At 37.3% G+C, this 20817-nt stretch overlaps 2 protein-coding genes across 12 annotated transcripts in view; one reads left to right on the plus strand and one right to left on the minus strand.

Annotated features, from left to right (window-relative positions):
- Positions 1-4806, plus strand: part of CLDN10 (claudin 10) — a 104175-nt gene extending 99369 nt beyond the window's left edge. For all 3 annotated transcript variants that reach the window (XM_006913815.2, XM_006913816.2, XM_006913814.2), the window contains exons 4-5: positions 2302-2409; positions 3001-4806. In XM_006913815.2, the coding sequence (XP_006913877.1) occupies positions 2302-2409; positions 3001-3121 (229 nt within the window). In that variant the 3' untranslated portion in view covers positions 3122-4806. The remainder of the gene's footprint in view (positions 1-2301; positions 2410-3000) is intronic.
- The window catches only part of DZIP1 (DAZ interacting zinc finger protein 1), a 51975-nt gene continuing 35874 nt past the window's right edge, over positions 4717-20817 (minus strand). For 5 of the 9 annotated variants that reach the window (XM_015590894.2, XM_006913818.3, XM_006913817.3 and 2 more), the window contains 8 exons: positions 16423-16565; positions 12927-13089; positions 12515-12644; positions 11874-11927; positions 10255-10445; positions 8892-9022; positions 7494-7668; positions 4717-5810 (listed from right to left, as the gene is read on the minus strand). In XM_015590894.2, the coding sequence (XP_015446380.1) occupies positions 5734-5810; positions 7494-7668; positions 8892-9022; positions 10255-10445; positions 11874-11927; positions 12515-12644; positions 12927-13089; positions 16423-16565 (1064 nt within the window). In that variant the 3' untranslated portion in view covers positions 4717-5733. Of the gene's footprint in view, positions 5811-7493; positions 7669-8891; positions 9023-10254; positions 10446-11873; positions 11928-12514; positions 12645-12926; positions 13090-16422; positions 16566-20817 lie in introns of those variants that run through there. The other 4 variants (XM_025048169.1, XM_015590893.2, XM_015590891.2 and 1 more) reach the window with 4 other exon arrangements.

Below are 20817 nucleotides of genomic sequence, written 5' to 3' on the forward strand. Positions count from 1 at the left end.
TCAGGGCTAATTGTGGAAATCCAGGATATTCTTTTTTGATGTATAACAGGATATTTAATGAAGGACTCTTTTATAAAACTACCAATTAAACACTCCTGAGCTGGCCAGCTCTCTTCTTTTTCACCTGTGTACTTCCCTATTCAGTCCTCTTTTCGACTGTTTTTTTTTTCATACAGACTGAAGGTTTTTCTCTCCACTTACACCAGCCTTCTTTTTCTGTCGTTACCTCTGATGGAGTCAGTTGAAGTTTCTCAGTTCCCAGAGCCTAGTCAGGGCTCTAGTGAGGATGAGGTGCTTACAGGTGTTCCTCGGTTCAGCTATCACCTTGATTTCCCAGGAAAGGTGACACTAGAGTGAAGAAAAAAAGGGATCGCGGGGCAGCATGTATTGTGTACATCACCCCTTCCCAATTGTAAATGCAGGCCATGAAATTGCCTCTGTAGTCAGCTCTGAAAGTAGATGAGTGGACCATAAGTCCCTAATCTTATATAAGTGTTGCTTCCTGCTCTAAGCTGGTAGCTGGTTAAACTACCATTGCTACAACTCAAACCGCAGCAGAAGGCCTGCCCATGCCTGGATGGGAATTCAGACATGGTGACACAGCGTGTAGAAAGAGATGAGACAAAGCTCAGGACAGGCACCGGCCGCTTACACCAGATGCTATCAACATAATGGTGTGGCCTTAATACTTAATCCTGGCCCTGTATCTGGTTCTGGGGGTTGGGCTGAGGAGGGAGCCGACCTTGGCACATCTTTCATAACCTTACTTCTTACTTTCTCATCTCCTCTGTGGATTCTGTATGATCAAAGGGGATCCTTCCTACTCTGACTTCCTTTTACAATGAAAAGCCCCTTTAGGTAGGGAATGGCAACCATCCATTTTTTCCTTGCAGTGGCAGTCTATGGGCCAAAAAAGTTTGAGAACCACTTCTTTATTTCAAAACAAAACAAAACCCCCACCATTCTTCAATAATAGGATTGGCAAACATGAGAACACACATAGCCCCCTGAGGTTTTGCTTTTCTTTTCCCATTCATGTGTTTCTCTGGGTGAACGCTCCTCCCCTAAAAAGATTTCCTCTAGCCCTTCATTGTGATTTTTCCCTTTTTCATTCTCAGTAGCATTATTTGTGCCTTTGTGTGATCTCTCCAAGGCAGGGGTTGTCTTGTTTATCTTTGCAACTGCTCCAGTCATCAGTAGAGAGGGCCTGCCATCTAGGAGAACCGTAATAGCAATCTGTCATTAAATGATAGTTATTTTTTATTCATCTCTCTCTAGGTTCTAGTGATAAGTAAGATAATACAGTATCACTGACCTTTTATGAGTACTATAGAGGAGGGAAAACTTTTTCCCCCTTTACTCTCCTAGTTTCTCCACTAAGGCCCTGTAAATTAGACTGACAAAAGACAGAGCTATTACCATGTGCATCACACATACATATAGGAGCACCCAGTGAGGAGTATTGGGGTGGTTAGAACTTGGGCTTCTGTAGCATCTTAACGAAAGAACGATATTTGCAGAAAAATGACAAGACAACGTAAAAAGACTTTGAGCTTCTAGGGGGCAAATAAAGGGAAGGCAGATATGTATGTGGGAGAACTAAGGGAAGAGAAGGGCTACTTAGTAAAGTTTATGAAGAGTTTCTGGTGCCATCTCCAGGCTAAGTCTACAGTTGTCTCTGGTGATTCACTTCTGTCCTCTGTGGCAGAGAGTGCAGAGCAAATTTATGTCCCGGTTTTAGGCAAATAGGGGAGGGCAGAGAGCTTTTCTTATATCTGCTTCTTCTCAATTGCCTTTAGCTCAAAATAATCTTTATGCCAAAATAGCACCCTGCACATGATTTGCACACAGCAGGTGTTTAATAAACATTTACTGAATTGAACTAAAGTGGAAGCAAAGACAACCTTTCCTTTTCTAACTGGAGTCTGCCCAAATAATTTACCCTGCATGACAGAATAAAGAGATGCAAAGCTTTGTGCGGTTCAGGCAGAGCCCAGAGGAAAGATGCTGGCTGAGCCAGGGGGCCTGCGCTTCAGTGTCTTTGCTTCTGCTTTACCTGCAGGGATCCCTTCCTCTTCCAGTCAGGATGTTGGGGAGATATAATTAAGTAATGACTATAACAACACTTTGAGAAAAGTTTAAAGCGTTATATAGATACAAGGTGTTATTACTTCCTGTACAGGCTCCAATAGTAAAAATTTATAATGAGCATTTAGTAAATGTTGACTAGTAGTGTTAAATACTGTTTACCCTCCCCATCCCATAAGTAAGCCGTAATACTTGTGTAATACTTCCTCACAGGTATGAATTAGGAGCTGCTCTGTTTATTGGATGGGCGGGAGCCTCACTCTGCATAATTGGTGGTGTCATATTTTGCTTTTCAATATCTGACAACAACAAAACACCCAGGTACGAAAGAGACAAAATGACCTGTTACAAAGCACACTAGTCTAAATTATTACATGTGGGACAAACTGTAGATAGTTCATTTGATTCTTAGAAATTTCAAAAACCCAGAATTGGGAAAGGTTAGGAAAATATAGTAAATATAATATTAAATATAGTATTATGTTCAATGGAATATAGTTAATTATAATTCGTGAAAAAAAAAGAACTCGTCATTCTTCCATGCCAAAACTATTTGTGTAAGTAGAAATATGAGTCTAACTATGGGGCCTCGTCATAATTTTCACAGTGGCAGAAATTGCTGGTGAAGGTCATTGTAGTCCCCTATGTTTCAAGAAGATGAGTTTTAAATAATAGTTTTGAAGGAGAATAACTGAACAAATGAACAGGCCATTTCTTCTGCAGAGATTCTTTGTCATACCACTTGTTCAGAAATGACTGAAATATTTCTTGGGACGAGAGAGAGAGAGGAAAGCTAACTAAAAGTAATCAGGGAAAGACTTAAACTTAGCAATAGGGGGAAAATGGTTTCTTCCCATTTTTGTTTGCCCTGCTTGTAAAATAGCATCTACCGAACTGTGTTTTGCCTTTCAGAATGGGATACGCATACAATGGGGCCACATCTGTCATGTCTTCTCGGACAAAGTATCATGGTGGAGAAGATTTTAAAACCACAAACCCTTCAAAACAGTTTGATAAAAATGCTTATGTCTAAAGAGCACTGCTGCAAGCTGTGTCTTGAGTTTGTTGTAAAAGTGAACTGTTCACAAAATGATCCCATCAAGGCCCTCCTATAATTAACATTCAAACTATTTTTAAAATACGGATTTGAAGAATTTGTTGATTGTATGGATGTAAGTGTTCTTACATAGTAACATACTAATCATTTTCTGTCATGGCTTTCTATAAAAAAATAAACAGGTTATTTACAGAATTTGTATATATTTTTTATATTTTTAGAACATGTGTTTAGCACTAAAGGGTCAGGGGATATTTAACAATGTAGCCTTCTTAATCATTCAGATATCGCAGTCTTCGTCCCCCATTCCTTATGGTTTTTCTTTCATATATTTAACAGAAGACACATAAGGAGTGGTGTCCTATAAAGTGTATAGGGGCAGTCTGAGACTATTTCTCAAAAGATGTTTGGGTTGAATGGACAGTTACTGGCTGCATAGAATTTACTTCTAGTTTCTTACACCTCTCTGTCACCACCGTTAATTCACAGTGACTGCTCAAGGAAGGGGTGATGGGGTCAAGACGTCATCACCCATTACCTGACATGTCCACCTTAAATTACTGCGTAGGCCTCTCTGATACAGAAAGCAGATTTGGGGGTGAAGCACCAGCAAGAGCTGAGCTAAAAATGCTGGTCATGGCTGACTTTGAAGCCAGCAAAGGAAATCCTGGAGCCTGGGTAATACCTGCCTTACTCAGAACTGACAGGCCAAGCTCTGGCATCTCTTAGGTCCTGTGTGTGGAACTAATTGGATCATAGAGAGATTTACCAGGTTTCAAGATACAGAAGTTGCTCTAGTGATTTCTAAACAAAGACTGATTTACTTCTAGAGGCACCCCTTTAACCGCCTGCCCATAAGGACAGTAGTTAGTATGCGCCATGCACCATGCTGAGCACTTCCCATACCCTGACTCATTTCGTCCTCACAACCGTCCTCTGAGGTAAAGTACTATTAGTGACTTAGTTTAAATACTGGGTGTACTTAGCAGAAGTTTATCACGCTTCCTCAGCCCTTTTCATGGCAGACCCAGAACATGAAACAGAACCAGTTTAAAGCCTGCTTTTGTCACTTTCTAGTAGTATGGCCTTTGGCAAATTACTTAATCTCTCAGTTTCTCACATTTTTAGGATGAAGATTATAATAATAACTATCTCAAAGTTGATCTAATGATATTAGCTAATAATGCATATTAAAAAAAAAACAAAAACAAGCCCAAGTAGCTCAATATCTGTGGACTGACTGAATAGACATAGTGGCCCGTGTGCCTTCTTAGGCACAGTATGTTTTGTAGGTTGCTTATCTCTGTCCTATTACTACATGAAAATTTGATTTGGCGTTTATTAAAGCTTTTAGAAACTTACATATTTGCTTAAAATGGCCCCGTGGGAAGTAAAGTTTTGTAAACAGGACAGGGTACGGTGGGTGGGTGGGCAGGGATAGAAACAGATAAAAAATTGTTCTAACTTTAGATCTGGATGTTACATGCCGTAGCCGACAAGGCAAGCTCGAGACCCCTAACAAGACAAGTTTAACTCAGAAATCATCTCTAATAACTCAGCCACAGTCACAATGATGTAATGGAGGGCTTTACTTGAAAGGTTGACAAAACGAAAAGAGATCCAATACCCAACAAATCATTTAGTTAAAATGGTACTTTTTTGGGAAACAGTACAGATAGCACCACAAAGTTTAAAAAATGCAAAAACAGTTTATATGAGCTTTCTGACCATTGACAATGTTATTGTTAAGAAAAGAACTAAATTAGTTTTGAGGTATTTTATAATACAGGTTGGACATTTTTAAAAAGTGATAAAAAAAAGCTACACACACTTAAGAATTCAGTAGTGACTCAATCTTTTCTATTCGTATTCTGTTAAATTAATTGACATTTAAAATACCTACATTTTATTCATAAAATATTCCAGGTAAAGATTATGCTGCAGAAATGGTATTTAAAGTTCTAAAATAATTATTTAATAACAACATGCTTACAATGGCTCAAAGCTGCGTATGGTAAAGGTATTTCTGGAAAACGTATTTAACATGGGCCTAGCTCTACTTTTATAATTCTAAACTTCTACATGAAAAATAACCAATCTACACTTAAGATTTCACTGATTCCACTAATTCAATTTTAAGGATACTAACAGAATTTTATAATAAAACACTTCCAACGTGATAATGTACATAGGAAAGATATTTTAAAAGTTTAATTCAAACTAAAACAGGATATAATTTTTTAAAATTTCACTTAAAAATTAGTTGGAAAAAATAAATACACTTAAACACTAGAGTACCATTCTGAAGAAAAAACTTTTTATGACCTCAATGACATGTTATATTTAAGCAGCAGACGTCTTAAACACCTTTATATGCTTCAAAATACTATTGACAGTTTGTTTTTCAGTACCGTACTAGGTGCTGTAAAGGGACCCTTGTTCTTTGAATCAGCTTGTTATTGTGGGAAATAACTGTAAGGCAGGAGCATTAGAATCTTGTTGGCAGATTACTGAAATACTGTGATACTGAAATACTGTGATACTGAAATACTGTTGGTAGCTGGAACTTCTGACATGTGGGACTACAGTTAAACATCTGAAGAGTCACTCCAATCAGTCACGGTTACTAAGCTGCTTTTTAATGTGCTTGATTCATCTTGAAGTCCTGTGGAGGGAGAGAGAGGAGGAAGAGGAGACTCCAATGATTAAACAAGCATATAGTCCAGTCTGTAAAAATTCATAACTTCATACTGTAATTTATCCCTTAGTGTCTAAATCTGTTCACCAGTCCTCAACCTCAGCTCTCGCAATCTGTGTAGGAGATTATAGTGCAATCTGACCACGATAGGGCCACATCCTCTAAGATATTCTCCCAGGACCCTTGTATGGAAGCTTCCACCTGGCATCCCCTTCCCTGCATTCAGCACAGGGTCTGGATGTTGACAGCACCCAATTTGTTTTCGTTGTTATTGACTCTGAGTGAATAGGTGGTAAAAAAAAAAATTAATCAATTAACAAGCCAAGTAGGGATTACATGGTAAAAATAGATTTCGTAGGGTAGATGAGCCTAAATATGAAGTTAAAAAGTGCCTTGAGCCACTGAAATACTGTGTTGCAGAGACTTCCACTTGAGTTTGACTCTAGATAGGTTTTTTTTTTTGAGGGCTTGAGGTCATGGCAATGGGAGAAGAGAAAGGAAATGCACTCAGAAAGTCTGCTTGACCCTATGTACTTACAGAGTCACTGTAACGTAAACACAGTTCTTTGGTTTTTCAGATATTAGAATTGATCTTTAGCACAGGTAACTTAATGATGGTTATAGAACAGAAGGTCAAGGTTATGACTAGACAATGTGAAAGTAAAGGCGTAGCTGACACACGGTGGCGGTGAAGGGTAGAGGCAGCAGCAATGATTCACTTTAGAAAGTGTGGTAGGCAAGAGACACTGCTGCAAATGGAAAGAGCAAGTATAGATTAATGTGTGTTAATTTAAAATTACAAATAAGGGTAGAAAAATACTGAAGAGGGAGCATGAGAAATGTAGTGAGTGAAGAAAAAGCCAAACCCTCGTCTGCCATAGCAGGACATCAGCGGTTGATAAGTCTAGAAATAGTGGTCTAACCTCATTACTCGGAGACAGTGGGGTACTCATCAGAGGCACTACCATGGAATTGTTGAGAGGTGTCATGGAGAAGCCCTCTGTACAACTTGAGTTTCATCATGTGGATTGTTATTACTTTTATAAAAAAATATAAATTACACTTTCTAATTTTAAAAATTTAATGTATCAAAGGTTAAAATACTGGATTTATCCAGACACTAGGACATAGCCAGAAACAATTTCAACTAATCGCTTTATTTATAACTCATCCCACTGGCTACCATGCTATTAGAGAAATCTTCCTTCAAAGAAAATAAAGAAAAATATTTAATATATTTAAACAGAATAAGATGGGAAGAGTGCCATAAGAATGGCCCCATTCAAGGCACCTACATGAAGAGTATATTTATATGAGCATCTTCAAAAACAAAATTTTGAAACATAAAATTTTTTGAAGACTAAAAACTTTTAAACACTAAATATTAGGCCTAAAATTAAATAAAAATAATTAGTAAATATATACAAATTAGTAAGCTGTACACATTCAGTCCCTGTTAAAATAAAATAAAGAGACAAAAGATAAAATAATAAAATAAAACAACATAAAGCATCAAGATCTTTGTTATGCCAGCAGTGTTTTTGTCTGATGATTCATTAGCATTGTTTATAAATATATATTCATAAAGATGGGACACAAAAAATAATCGAAATGTAGACTGAGCTTCTGCAAGACACAAAAGCAGCAAACCTTCTCCCTTTGGTCCTTTAAGATTAGGTGCACCCCAGGCACTTGGCACTTGAGTAGCATTTGATTCATTTTTCACAGGTGGAGGTTCTTTCTGTTCTTTCCCAGTTTTTTTCCCCAAAGATTTTTCTTCCTCTAATGATGATATGTCCCAGTCATCGTCATCCACATCTGCATACTAAAAAAAAAAAAAATACATGGAGAATAATTAATGTTTCTTAAAAGAAATGGTGCATGTTAGAGCCCCTCAATCATTTTGTTGGCCTGATGGAGCCAATGACGCTAATGATAATTTTTTTGAAAAAAAAACTTGAGAACATTAGAAGATCCTCTAACTGGTCATTTCTAGAGGGAAATGAAATGGATTTGTAAATCCATGTTTTGAAAGTGGAGGGAAAAACTTCTTTTGTTTCTTGCCTTGGAAGTGTGTTTCCTACTCTACCAATCGTGAATTTAGAAAATTCCAGAAACACTACACTTTAGAAGTAAAGTCAAGGTGCTCCCCAAGTAAGAGCTAGACTGGCTCCGGAGTTCTTTCCTTTGTGATCGTATGACATTTAATAGTAGGAGACATCACACGAGGGCCCTGCAGAAACAGCCCCTTAGGGAAAGGAACACGGCACATTGACCACTCCCTTTCTAAGGAAGACACGCAGCTCTCTTGAGTGACACGATACTGTCTTATTTGGCTTGTGTAACACAAATAAAAGTAGCTGGACAAAATGCTCTGAAGTCCATAGATGAACAGGAGAAGAATTTAAGTGAAAAATTTAAAAAAGGACGACTACTACTGGAAGATCCCGTCAACACAGATGAGCTGTGCCCAGAAACACGATGGGTGATCTCCCCCCACAGAAACCCTTCCATGTGCTGGGTGCTGCTCAGAATGTGTTAGGGCCTCTCCTCTATTCGGGCAGAAGTGCTCAGGCTCTGCCCTTGACTTGGTGCGCACATCCTCCTGAAGCATTTCTCCACCGACGACAGCTCCCAAGTTGGCCTAAATAAACCCTGAAAAGTCTCTATTTTACTTCCACGTCATACCATGGAAGTGGAAAAGTCCCTTGACTCAAATCTGGAGGCTTCAGATTCTAGCCAGTCACCAGTTTCTGTGTACAAACCACCTAATATCTGTGAACATCAAATAATACACATGACAGGATTTTGAAAACCTGTAAAGTTTGATAAGCATATGATGTATTATTACCAGTTATCATTCCAATATCCCTGATCACCTATGGAATGGGAAAAAAAGGCAATACTGAAAACAAGAAAAGGCAAAAATATCTACTGTCCTAAGTGATTATATTTGTTTTATATCTCACTATGAAAAATAAAATTAGGACGTATTCATTAAAAGATGATATTTTTCTATGTATGTTTAACAAGTAAAAATGATTTCACCTTTAGTTCTTCTTTTAATTCTCTTCTAGTGAATGCCTCAGCAACATTAATCCCACCAACTGGCTTATTCACATTTCTGTGATTTGAAACCGTCTTTTCAACTTTTTCAGTTAACGTTTTAATGGAGGTTCCTAAACAACCAATAGAAAATAGGAAAAGGTTTTACAAAATGGTATCTATCTTCAGTTCTAAAATAACCTTACGAGCAACTCTGGAAGTATCTATGTTTTGCTTTTAGTTGATTATTATTAAAATAAACTCAACTAATGTATTTTGGGGGTTAAAAAGTTACATTAAATACTTATAATTCCTTAAAAAATTAATGATCTCTAGATTAGAAGCAACAAAATTTTCATTTTAAATCAAAGAAGGACGGTCTCATTCAAGTACTAATCAGAAACTAATTTCAGTGAGGTAACCTGCATGAATGGAATATTCACATGGGTGTTTTCAAAAACAATATTAATTATTTTTAAATGAATTAGTTATATTTTGTATAATTATATAAATATATGGTACATGTAAAATATATACAACAAATTACATGTGATACAGTTAAAATATATATTTTTAAACATATTAAACAGAATTTCTTTTTTTAAAAAAAAAATGAACCTCAGTGCCATTTCTCTTCAGCAAATTACCAGCCGTCACAGACTTGGATCTTATGTTCCTTTAGAATTGCCCCATCTCTAAAAGGCAGTAGAATGTACTAGAACAGCCAACCATTCTCCCAGTTACCCAGTGTTATGGGTTAAATTGTGTCTCTCCAAATTCACACGTTGAAGTCTCAAACCCCGTACCAAAGAATGTGACTTTATTTAGAGATAGGGCCTTTAGAGTGGTAGTCAAGTTAAAATGAAGTCATTAGGGTGGGCTCTAATCCAGTATGACTGGTGTCCTTACAAAAATGGGAAATTTGGACACAGATGCACTCACTGAGGGAAGCTGATGTGATGCGACATAGGAAGACGGCCATCTACACGCCAAGAACAGAGACACAGAACAGATCCTTCCCTGTGGCCCCCAGAAAGAACGAACTCTGCCTTGATTTTAGCCTTCCAGCCTCTGGTACTGAGAGACAATAAATTTCTTTTATTTAAGCCACCCAGTGTGTGGGACTTGGTTATAGCAGCCCTAGGAAACAAATACACCTTAGCAGCACTGACTCCTTCCTCTCCTTCTACTCGAATGTCAGTTCATTGCTAAGCCCTGTCCATTTTCCTTAGGCAGGCTTTTGGATTCGCCCCATTCTTTTTTGAGCACTTTTCCAGCTCAGACTGCCAGCGCTTGGCACCCCTGATTAAGAACCACTGTCCTAAACAAAATTTCCAAAAGGATCTTCAATGTTAAAAGCTCTCACCTGTGGGCTTGGGAGAAATATCGGAGTCTTCAATTTCACTTCCCTCGGTCCAGTCAGTGTCACTTTTGACGTTGTTCTTTCCAAAGCTACTCTTGCTTTTAGATGACTGCACAGGAGGTAAGTCTGGGGACGTGTATGCCTGGATGAGGTCGTCACCATCCAACTCTTCCTCTGAACTAAAGGGAGAAGTCCTAAACAATAAAAACCCAAACAGGAGGTGCTGTTTTTATAATAAGTTCCAGGACTTACAATGATATGCCTCTTAAAGTGGTGAGGACTTTCTCAGGTAATTCCCAGGGAGCATAACAAACAAATGCCTGTATGGCCACAGAACAAGATGGTGGCAAGGTCCAGGACATATGCAAAAGGCTAAGGAGGCATTTCAGATCCAGACCTGCCAACCATGCGGCAAAGTTAACAAAATGGACTGAAGTTATGACAGTTCTCTAAATCCAAACTTGGATGTTCTTAACATTCTTGGTTTTTACACACCTAAGGAAAATATTCCTCAGTGGGGAAAAAATATTTTCTGCATTATAACTACTCCATCTTTTGAAATAGTGTCACTACTTATAACATTTATACTGCATCTTACAAAATGCTTTTACATATACAATCTCATTTGTATTATCATATGAATTATCACCCCATTTTAAAGTGAAATGAAAACTCAGAGCAATGTTCATCCATTCAAAACAATATTCATTGAGCACTTAAATTCCAAACAATGTTCAATTATACTACAACCCATGAAATAAGGCTCTTCCTATGATATTATGAAAAATGCTTTTGAAGGGTAAGCCATTATTTATATTATCTCTATTACATTTATACTGTCTGTGCTATATATATATAGAGATAGATAGATATAGATATAGATATATACACACATACATACACACCCAAACATACACACAATGCCTCAGTGAAGAGACTTATAGTATCAATTATCTCTAGAATAAGTCGATAATGAAATTCAATTATAAAGTTAGTTTTACTCATAATTAATAACCACACTATACCTACAATTTATTGAATTCCCACAAGTGCCAAGCACTGAGGCCAAGCCCTTTTCATGTATTCTCATTAAATTTGTAGAATTATCCTGTGGAAAAGGCAGCATCACCCCATATTACAAATAAGAACACTAAGACTTAAAACTGGTAAGCAATTGAACCGGTGGCACACAGTTAATCAATGACTGAGCTAGGAGTCTTAGTATCCTAAGAGAGCCTAAGAGAGTAAAGTCTAGGGCCATAATCAACTTCCACAAGGAGCTAGAACATTAGTATATCATCTGACCACACCATCATGCATCCAGTCTTATTAAAAGACAACATCATTAATTTATCAAACTTATTGAAAATTACTAGACACTGAGGGGGATAATGGAAATGACTCAGGGTGGTCTCACTTTTTAATGGAGGCCACAACATGATAAGTGCTATTAACTTGTGTAATAACTGATACAGAAACAAAGACATGACAAGAGAATTACATTAATTATAACATTTAATAATTAGGGCTTCAGTTAACCACAATGAGCATACTAATTTACAAAAAAAAGAGTGTTGGGTGAAAAGAATTTTTTAAATGACCTCCTCCACCAAAGTACTCACATAATAGTCGAAGACTTTCTTGGAAAATTATCTTCTATGATATTTTTCTTAATTCTAAAAAACAACGGAAAACTATTTCTAAACAGCATGAGTGAATAATGAAATTTAACAAAAATTTCTATAGAATTGGTGATTTTTGCTTTTAATATATATTAGACATGGTGAGCAACAAGAGTCTCCCAGTATCGATGAGAGATGGGTAGGAATTGCAAGTGTGATTCTCTGTTGAGTTAAACATTGGTATGGACTGAATGTTTATGTCTCCCTAAAATTCACATGTCAAAGCCTCTAATCCCCAATGTGATGGTATCTGGAAATGGGGCCTTTTGGGAAGCAATTAGGTTTATTTGAGGTCATGACGGTGGGGCTCCCATGAGGAGTTTAGTGTCCTTATAAGAAGAGGAAGAGAGACCAGAGCTCCCTCTCCCTGCCATGTGAGGACACAGAAGACAGCTGTCTGCAAGCCCAGGAAGAGAAGCCTCACCAGAATCTGACTTGGCCAGCACCCTGATCTTAGATGTCCAGCCACCAGAAGTGTGGGGAAATAAATCTCTGTTTAAGCCACCTAGTCTATGGAATTTTGTTGTGGCAGCCCGAACTAAGATAAACATTAATAAGTTTTAGGGTTGGAAAATACTCACTTTGGAACAGATGTCCTATCAGTAAAAACAGGTCTTTGTCTAATCAATTGTCTGCTTTTGGGAGGAAGTTGTATTGCCTTGGGTATTTCTCCAGTTGAGAGGGTATCCATTTGAGCAGCACTGTACTTATCTGGAATAGTAGTGTCATTCATGAGTGAAAAGCAGAAGAAAAGACTGTAATACTGCCTATACTGGCACTGAAATAAGCAAGCCCGTCTCTAGAATCTAAAGCCCACACTACAGGGATTTCTTAAATGTAAAAACAAAATCCAAGATCTAACATTTAATGGTTCAAATAGTAATAAAGTTGCAAATTAAGTGCCAAAATTTGTGAACCATTTAAAATTATGAAAAGGTTGTCAAATTTCACTTCCACCTGCAGAAATGAAATGGCAGTCAGTAACAGGCTTACCTGAAGACAGCAATGTTCTCTCCTCAATTTTACAGCTGACCTCATGTTCAAGGTATTCTCGAATTTGCTGAATGTTAGGTATTTGTCTTTCTCGATCATGTCTTGCTGATTCCACGGTTTTTAGCACTCTATTCAAATGATCACTTGGAATACCGCGTATATCCTGAAGGAATAAAATGTTAAGTTAATCAATTTATCCTGGGATGTTTTTCATTTCATGGATATTTGTCAGCATTAATTGTGTCAACCCTTCATCCTTACTGCAGCATATAAGGTAAAGGGCAACCCGATATATACTACTCTGTGGGTCCCAAAAGTGCAGTGTGACAAATTAAGGCATGTGATGGTTATATGTGACTAGTTAGCAGTGTGTGTGTGATTATATATGACTGATTAACCAACAGTGCAATGTATGTGATAAGGACCAAATGAATCTACAAGGACTGGAGGAGTTCCACCGAGAGAGGCTGTTGAAGGCCCCAGTGGCCAGAGAAGGCTTAGTGGGGAGACTGGGCTGTGCCCTGAAGGATGGGTGGAGTTACACAAGTAGAAACACAGGAGTGTTCCAGATGGATAGAGATTAGGGTAGAGGCAGGTGTTGGAGTAGAATTAGTCAAGGCACATCCAGTGGCTAATGCTACAAAACGGGTGAGGAGATCAGAAAAGGAGATTGAATGCTGGAATGAAAAGCTTAAAGGTTTATTCCACAGGTAAAAGTCATCAGGGGTTTTCAATTATGAAAACAGGATAATTAAAGAGGTAATTTGAGAAAATTCATCTGGATTTGATTGATGGCTATCTAGACAGAAGAAAACTAGTTAAAGGGCTGCTTATTCAATAACTCCCACATAGACTCCCTCCTATATCCCATCTCCTCCCACTCTTCCTCCTTCCCTCAGTCTTTTCTGTCTCAGGAAGTAGCCCCAGCATCTACTCAGTTGCCCAGGATTGAATCTCCATCATCAGATCAAGTGCCACCTCCAAGAAGTTTTCTCTGACCTGTTTTTCAATCCCATCTACTTTTCTTTCATTTCACATCCTACAGTTGATTATCACAGATTTGCTATCTGCTTGTGTTAGCGGCTGTTCATTACCTGCCTTCCTAGACCCTGTAGCTGAATGGAAATACCCAATACTGTACTAATCTCAGTCCTTCCTAATTAATTATACAAAATTTAAGGCAATTCCAATCAGAATCCTAATAGGAGTTATTCTGGAACTGCAGAAGCTGTTTCTAAAATTCACAAGAAAACAGAATATGGAAGAACTACCAAGAAATTTTTTAACTAAGACTAATGAAGAAGGCATGACCTACAGCAGATATTAAAATACAGAACAAAGCTACTGCAATTAAATCAGTATGATATAGGCAAAGGAATACAAAAAAGCAGGGTAAAACAGTTGAAAGTTAGAAAAAATCCAAATATAATAGGAATTTCCTATATGATAGAAGTGCATTTCAAATAAGTAGGAGAAGAATGGATTATTCAACAAATGATTTTGGGACAACTGATCCAACTGGAAATAAGATTAACTCTCCAACTCGCTGCTTCCAAACTTAATTGTTAAAGCTCAGATAAATGCCCCTCCCCCCAAAAAAACAAACAAACAAAAAAACCAGAAAACCTTATTCAAGCATTAGGGAAAAAAAACATAGACTGTTTTTATAATCTTGGATAAAAGGAAATGTCCCAAATAAAACACAAAACCCCAAAACTGTATGCAGACAACCAACACGAAAACTACAGTTTCAAGAAACAATTTGTGTCCACGGCCACGCCACCCTGAACGTGCTCGATCTCATCTGATCTCAGAAGCTAAGCAGGGTTGGGCCTGGTTAGTACTTGGATGGGAGGCCATCTAGGCACCTCTGTCCTAGGAACGTGATTAAAAAAGAAAAGAAAAGAAACAATTTGCATAGGATCTACCAACATTCATGAATGTGTTTGATTTCCAGTGCCTTCAGGGTGGTCAAGACCCACCCGAAAAGAGTCTACATGGAAATCTGAAAGACTGACAACACTAAGACTGACAACTCTAAGAGCTGGCAAAAGATGTGAAGCAACTGAAACTGACACACAGATAGGGATAGTGTAAATTGGTACAAACACTTAATAACTATTTGGCTAACATATCTATAAAAACTAAACATAAACATCTATATGCTTAGATTCAGCAATTTCATTCACAGATATATATCCAAGAGAAAGGAAGACCTATGTTCACCAGAAGACATATATAGAATGTAATGGTCAAAAAGAGCCCCAAATTGGAAATCTGAAAGTTTATCGACAGGAAAAGAGATAAAATGTAGCACATGTAGCACATTTAGGTAATAGAATGCTACACCACAAAGCATTGGGAAATGAAACAATAGGTATGAATCTTAACAGACAAAATCATAAGCAAAAGAAGTTATATACAAAATACTACATGATGTATGATTTCATTCATATGCGGTTCAAAAACAAGCAAAACTAAGTCAGAATAGCCATTACTTCTTGCTGAGGAGTGGGGTTGTGGGGGTGATATTTACTAAGAAAAGGCAAAAGGGTGCGTTCTAGAGTATGGGAAATGATCAATTTCTTGATCTGGGTGGTAGTTACAGATCATACACACACACACAAACACAGAGATATGGATATACAAATCCTTATATATACATAGGTATACAGACAGGGATACATACGTGTATACACACATACACATACCTATATACACATAAATCCACACGCACATGTATACATACAGGGGTACATATGTGTATAGATAGACATGCACACACCATACACATCTATACACATAAAAATACATGCACATACATGCATACCGTGCACATATATACATGTGCATGCACCTGTGGCATGCACACATGTGTATGCACATACTTTTGCAAACATACATATATGCACACATGCATATGCAAACAAATGCATACATATAGGTACATAACTTCAAGTTCACTTAAGATTTTTGTATTTTATGTATGTCTGTCAATAAAAATGTAAAAAGCAGAGTATATATAACATATACCAGAATTCAGTCTGGCAACAACATGACATACAACTCATTCATCCATTTATTTAACGAGTATTGTTTAAGTGCTATTTTGTAATAAGCAGCAATTCGAACAATTTGGAGTTAATAGCAGAATGTAAGCAGCTCTTCAACTGCCGGGATAGAAACCCCGGCTCCTTCATTACTAGCCCTGTGACTGGAAGCAAGTTATTTAACCCCCCTGTAAAATGGAGATAATATTGTCACTTACCTCAGACACTTGTTTCTATGTTTAAATGAGTTAATATTTCTAAAGATCTTAGAAAAGTGCCAGACACACAGCGAATGCCTTCTAAATGCTTGATAAGTCATATTGCATTAACCTCCCGTCTCCAAAAGTGGACAGAACTGACATGCTTTCTTCTCTTCTCTGATCCTTTCTTATTTAGAAAACATAACAAAACAAATCGGCAAATGTTCCAAAAATGAATGAACTTACTGCATTAATCCCCAAAGTTTCCAGTTTCTCCACCAAACTCTGCTCCAGGACGGTTCTTATTTCCTTAGTGAGAGAGGGGTTATTCTTCAAAGCTTTCCTTAAATGGTTCTTGTTGTTATTTAATTTCTGCTCATTTTCCCTTCCTGAAATAAGGTTTTAAAAAAAGTGTCAAAAAAATTAAATATACATTAAGTCTCTAAGCAGAAAATGATAAAACACAATATTTAAACAAGTAAGCATTAGTAACGTTTTTAAGTTTTTGTATGTTTTAGTCATTCAGCACAATATATAATGATTTAAGTATTGTAACTTTTAAAACTTTCTTAAGTCTGCTTCAAAATTTCAAGTGTTTAAAGGCTCTTTCTTGAATTATAGCTGAATAAATAATGCAAGAAGTGTATCTCTAAAGAAACGCCACGGAAAAACTTAAACTTATTTAGAAGATTAATGTTTCATTCCAAAATTATTTTACTACTACTTGAATAATTCCTCGCTTCTAAACTTGGTTAGAATGTATGTATCATTTCATTTTTAAAAAAGCTCACTTTATTTTAAATAATTAAGTTCTTATATAATAAATTTAGCAGAAGTTAAGTTCAAAATTTCAAAATTTGAAATTATCCTTCTTAAAATATGGAAAAGAGGATAACAGAAATCTTAGGAAAATTTATTTTGTCTAAAACAACCCATAATTAAAAACAAACGAAAATAACAGGCCGATTCTCCTAACATTTCCGTCCCTATTCCTCTTTTGTTCCCCCACTAAAAATATGTCTAGCTTAAGAAACTTCAGAGAAGGGCGTAATCACATGACCCTGAAGAACTGAATCCTTATGTCAAAAAAAAAACAAAAACAAAACAAAAAAAAACAAAAACCAGGACACTTGATGAAAGAGACCCAGTGCTGGGCAGTTCAGGCCCTTAGTGAATGTCCAAAGGCAGATCTGGGAGACTGCAACAACGGTACTATCATTTTGGAGTCTGATCTTCTAATCCCCAAACGGGGTAGCACCAAATGCCATTGCCTTTGTCTGGAGCTGCAGGCAGGTCCCCACAGACACTCCATTCTTCCCCCGCCTCAACCTCTTGTGTAGATGGGCCTTTCAGGTACCCACGACACTTGGATTTGTAGATCTTAAACAAAATGCCTTTATTTAAGATGTTTTCTAAGACTAGTTCAATTCCAGTGGTAAAGAATATTTCTGTTCATTAATAAATGGTTTCGCTGACAGCAAAATTAGTATTTGTACATTAAACAGGAGGGAAAATCCTGCATGATGATATTTTCTGTACTTTGCTACTTCAGCTTGCTAAATCAAAATAATGAAATTTTCTATGATTACATATGATTAAAAGTCAGAAGAAATCTTAAATTTTATATTCTCAGCACTTATGCTGCTGTTTTCCAACCAATGTTTTCCAGTATTCTCAAACCACCTAAAAAAAACACCTCTGTCCTAGGAACTGACAATCCATCAAAATCTAGAGGGCTTAGCTATAGCCATGGCTGTGTCGCTGACTTTGGCTGCTAGTTGGCCACCGAATCTACAGCTATCTAGGGCTAAAAATAAAATGTGGTGCCAAGAGACAGCCTGTCATGGTGCTACCATTGATGCTACCAATGGTGCTACCAATAGACACACCTCCTGCCCCCGTTACACAGAGATAAGTTTTGGCCAGTATCTTGGATGTCAAAGAAATTACATGGAAACCTGAAGAAAAGCTCTGGGCCCTATCTGCTCTGGGACATTGGGGGCTCATGCAAGGGTCAAGCTATGCCAACAATGGCAGAATGGCTTGGCTGCAGTTTAGAAGAGTCGTCAGGCCTTTGACAGCAGTTGTTGAATTCATGTGCTGAGTGGCCTGAGTTTACCCTCAACCCTGATGACGAGTACATTTTGGTGACTGAGTTTCCCCAAGGACCACGGATAAAACATTTCCCTCTGTCCTCAAATTCACTTTACATGTTGGAGCTTGCTTTGTAAAGCTATTTATGAATAATTAGAAAACTTGTGGTAAGAAAGATGCTTATATGGCTGGGGCTGGCCGACGGAAGCAAGAGAAAGAATGTGTAATGGACAGGAAAAATAACAATAATAAAGTTTTTAAGTAAAAGTGGAATTAACCACTTGAAAGCTAACAACAGCTAAAAGTTTTAATTGAAGCACGTATTGGTCACCAAGATAGACAAAACGAAACTTTCTAGAGATCAGCATTTCCTTTAAATAAAAATGTTAAAGCACACACAAGCAGATGGCCAATGCACAACAGCCTACATGTGTGATCCGTTCTCTCAGACATATAATATACCATTTATGGTAAGCAAATATTTGTAGCACAAAGCAAACAGTAAAAAACGAAAACAAAAGCAGACTTCCTGAGTTGGAAAGGATGTTATAATCTAGTAATGGACCTCCTCATTTTACATGAGGACACCGGAACCAGAGAGAGGTAGAGACTTCCCCTGAGACTACCCAGCCAGTCCTCTGGAACCTGGACCATTTTTCCTCTCTCCATTACTTTGTTCTTTGCATTAAACTATGGAAAGCAGAAAACTTGGACTTAACTCCAGCCGTGTCACTAATTAAACTCAATGACTTGGATAGAGCAAGCTCCTAATCCCCATTTCAAATTTTTGAATAATAAAATGGCCTCTGAGATCCCTCCTGGGCCTCACATTCTAACACATCCTATAAAAAGCAAGATCAGGTATGCCTCTACACAAATGTCAAAAAGTAAGAATACAGAAATAGTCTCATGTGAGTTATTCCTTGGTAACAGTGTTTTGCAAACCAATGCTCAAGGCATTAGCTGCACAGGCATTATCTGCAAAATGTTAGTACAGGCTGAGGAATTTACTGGTGGCAATTAATCTGTTGCCAGCATGCTGGCTCCTCGGAGACTCTAGAAGGATGCGGTCACTGTGTCTGCAATGGTGCACTTGGACTCTGGGTTGTTTTTGGTGGTCCTCGGCACTCTCCTATCTCCCACTAGAGCTGTTTGACCCAAGGAGGGTAGCAAAGATTATTTTCTTTCCCACTATGGTTCCCCAAATGTGGCAACAACCAATGATGGTGTTTGCTGACAATGATCCCAAACTCAGGCATCACATTTTCCGGGTAGAAGAACTCATAAAAACACAAGGGGTGAAGGGTTAAAGAAGTACACATTAGTAGTTGATAGATGGTCATGGGGATGGGGAGCACGGCATAGGGAATGCAGTCGCAGTAATGTAATGGCTAGGTGCAGAGCCAGAGGGAAGACAAAGTAATCAGGAGGATCCTTTCACAAACTATATAAATGTCTAACCAATGTACTGTATACTTGAAACTAATAGTAAAATTAAAAAACAAAACAAAACATGGGTAGAATGATGCAATGGGTGGAACCTGGAACCAAGTGGTGATGATAGACAAATCAGAATTCCTCTTGGAACCTAGCTGACTCATGAGTGGGAACTGTATGACTTGAGGCTCTGGTTTCAAAATTTTGGACCTTTTGTATGGACTCCCGGCACATTTTGTAGATTATTCAGACAATAAGATATTTTGTGTTCTAGACATCAATAAATGATATGTAAGAAAGAGAAACCATGTTACTTAAAAGTAAAATGGAAATACAAATCATGTAGATATTATGGATATGCCTGATTTAGTCACTTCTCAATTTGTAGCCTTGTTTAAAAGATTTTGGAACAAGTCTAGAGAACACTGAGGAAGTTATAAGAAATATTAAGACTTTACATATAGAATATATCACTTTACTTCTCAGCCTAACAAAAATGACAAAACCAGAGCCCATATAAATATTTATTTACTTTCTCCTAAAGAAGCGATATATGGTAAAGCATTATTACTAAGGAGAAAATTATGATAAACTGATTCAAATATATTTGTTTTAGAAACCACAAGTCTAACATTAGAAAATACTCTTCATAACGTAAAAAATTTTTCATAAGCTTCAAAAATTAATAGAAAATAATTTTTAGAACTGCCATATAAAATAAGCAGCAGTAATTTTAATTATCTCCCCAAACCAGTAACAGCTCCAAAATTCCACCAAAAACCTATTACTCTACATATAAATATTCCACATTCAGAGCTTAAATATTATGCTTTCCTTTCTATTAAAGATAATTTTCGAAATGGGCACTTCATCCATTCATTTCACAGATTCGGGGTCAGAGAAATACTGTGATACGAGTATTTTTGTATCATCTATCACAAGACATGTGTGTCAACATGTCATCTGATAAAAATATACCCGTGTTGACATAAAGGCTTAAATTTCTTTTCAAGTTCCCTGACACAGGAAATTTCTTATTAGTTTGCTAAGAACACAGTAAAGCAAGGGAAAAATATAACAGCACATTATAGGAATAAGATGACAATATAC

The sequence above is a fragment of the Pteropus alecto genome, unplaced genomic scaffold (assembly GCF_000325575.1).
Source record: "Pteropus alecto unplaced genomic scaffold, ASM32557v1 scaffold72, whole genome shotgun sequence".
NCBI classification, from domain to species: domain Eukaryota; kingdom Metazoa; phylum Chordata; class Mammalia; order Chiroptera; family Pteropodidae; genus Pteropus; species Pteropus alecto.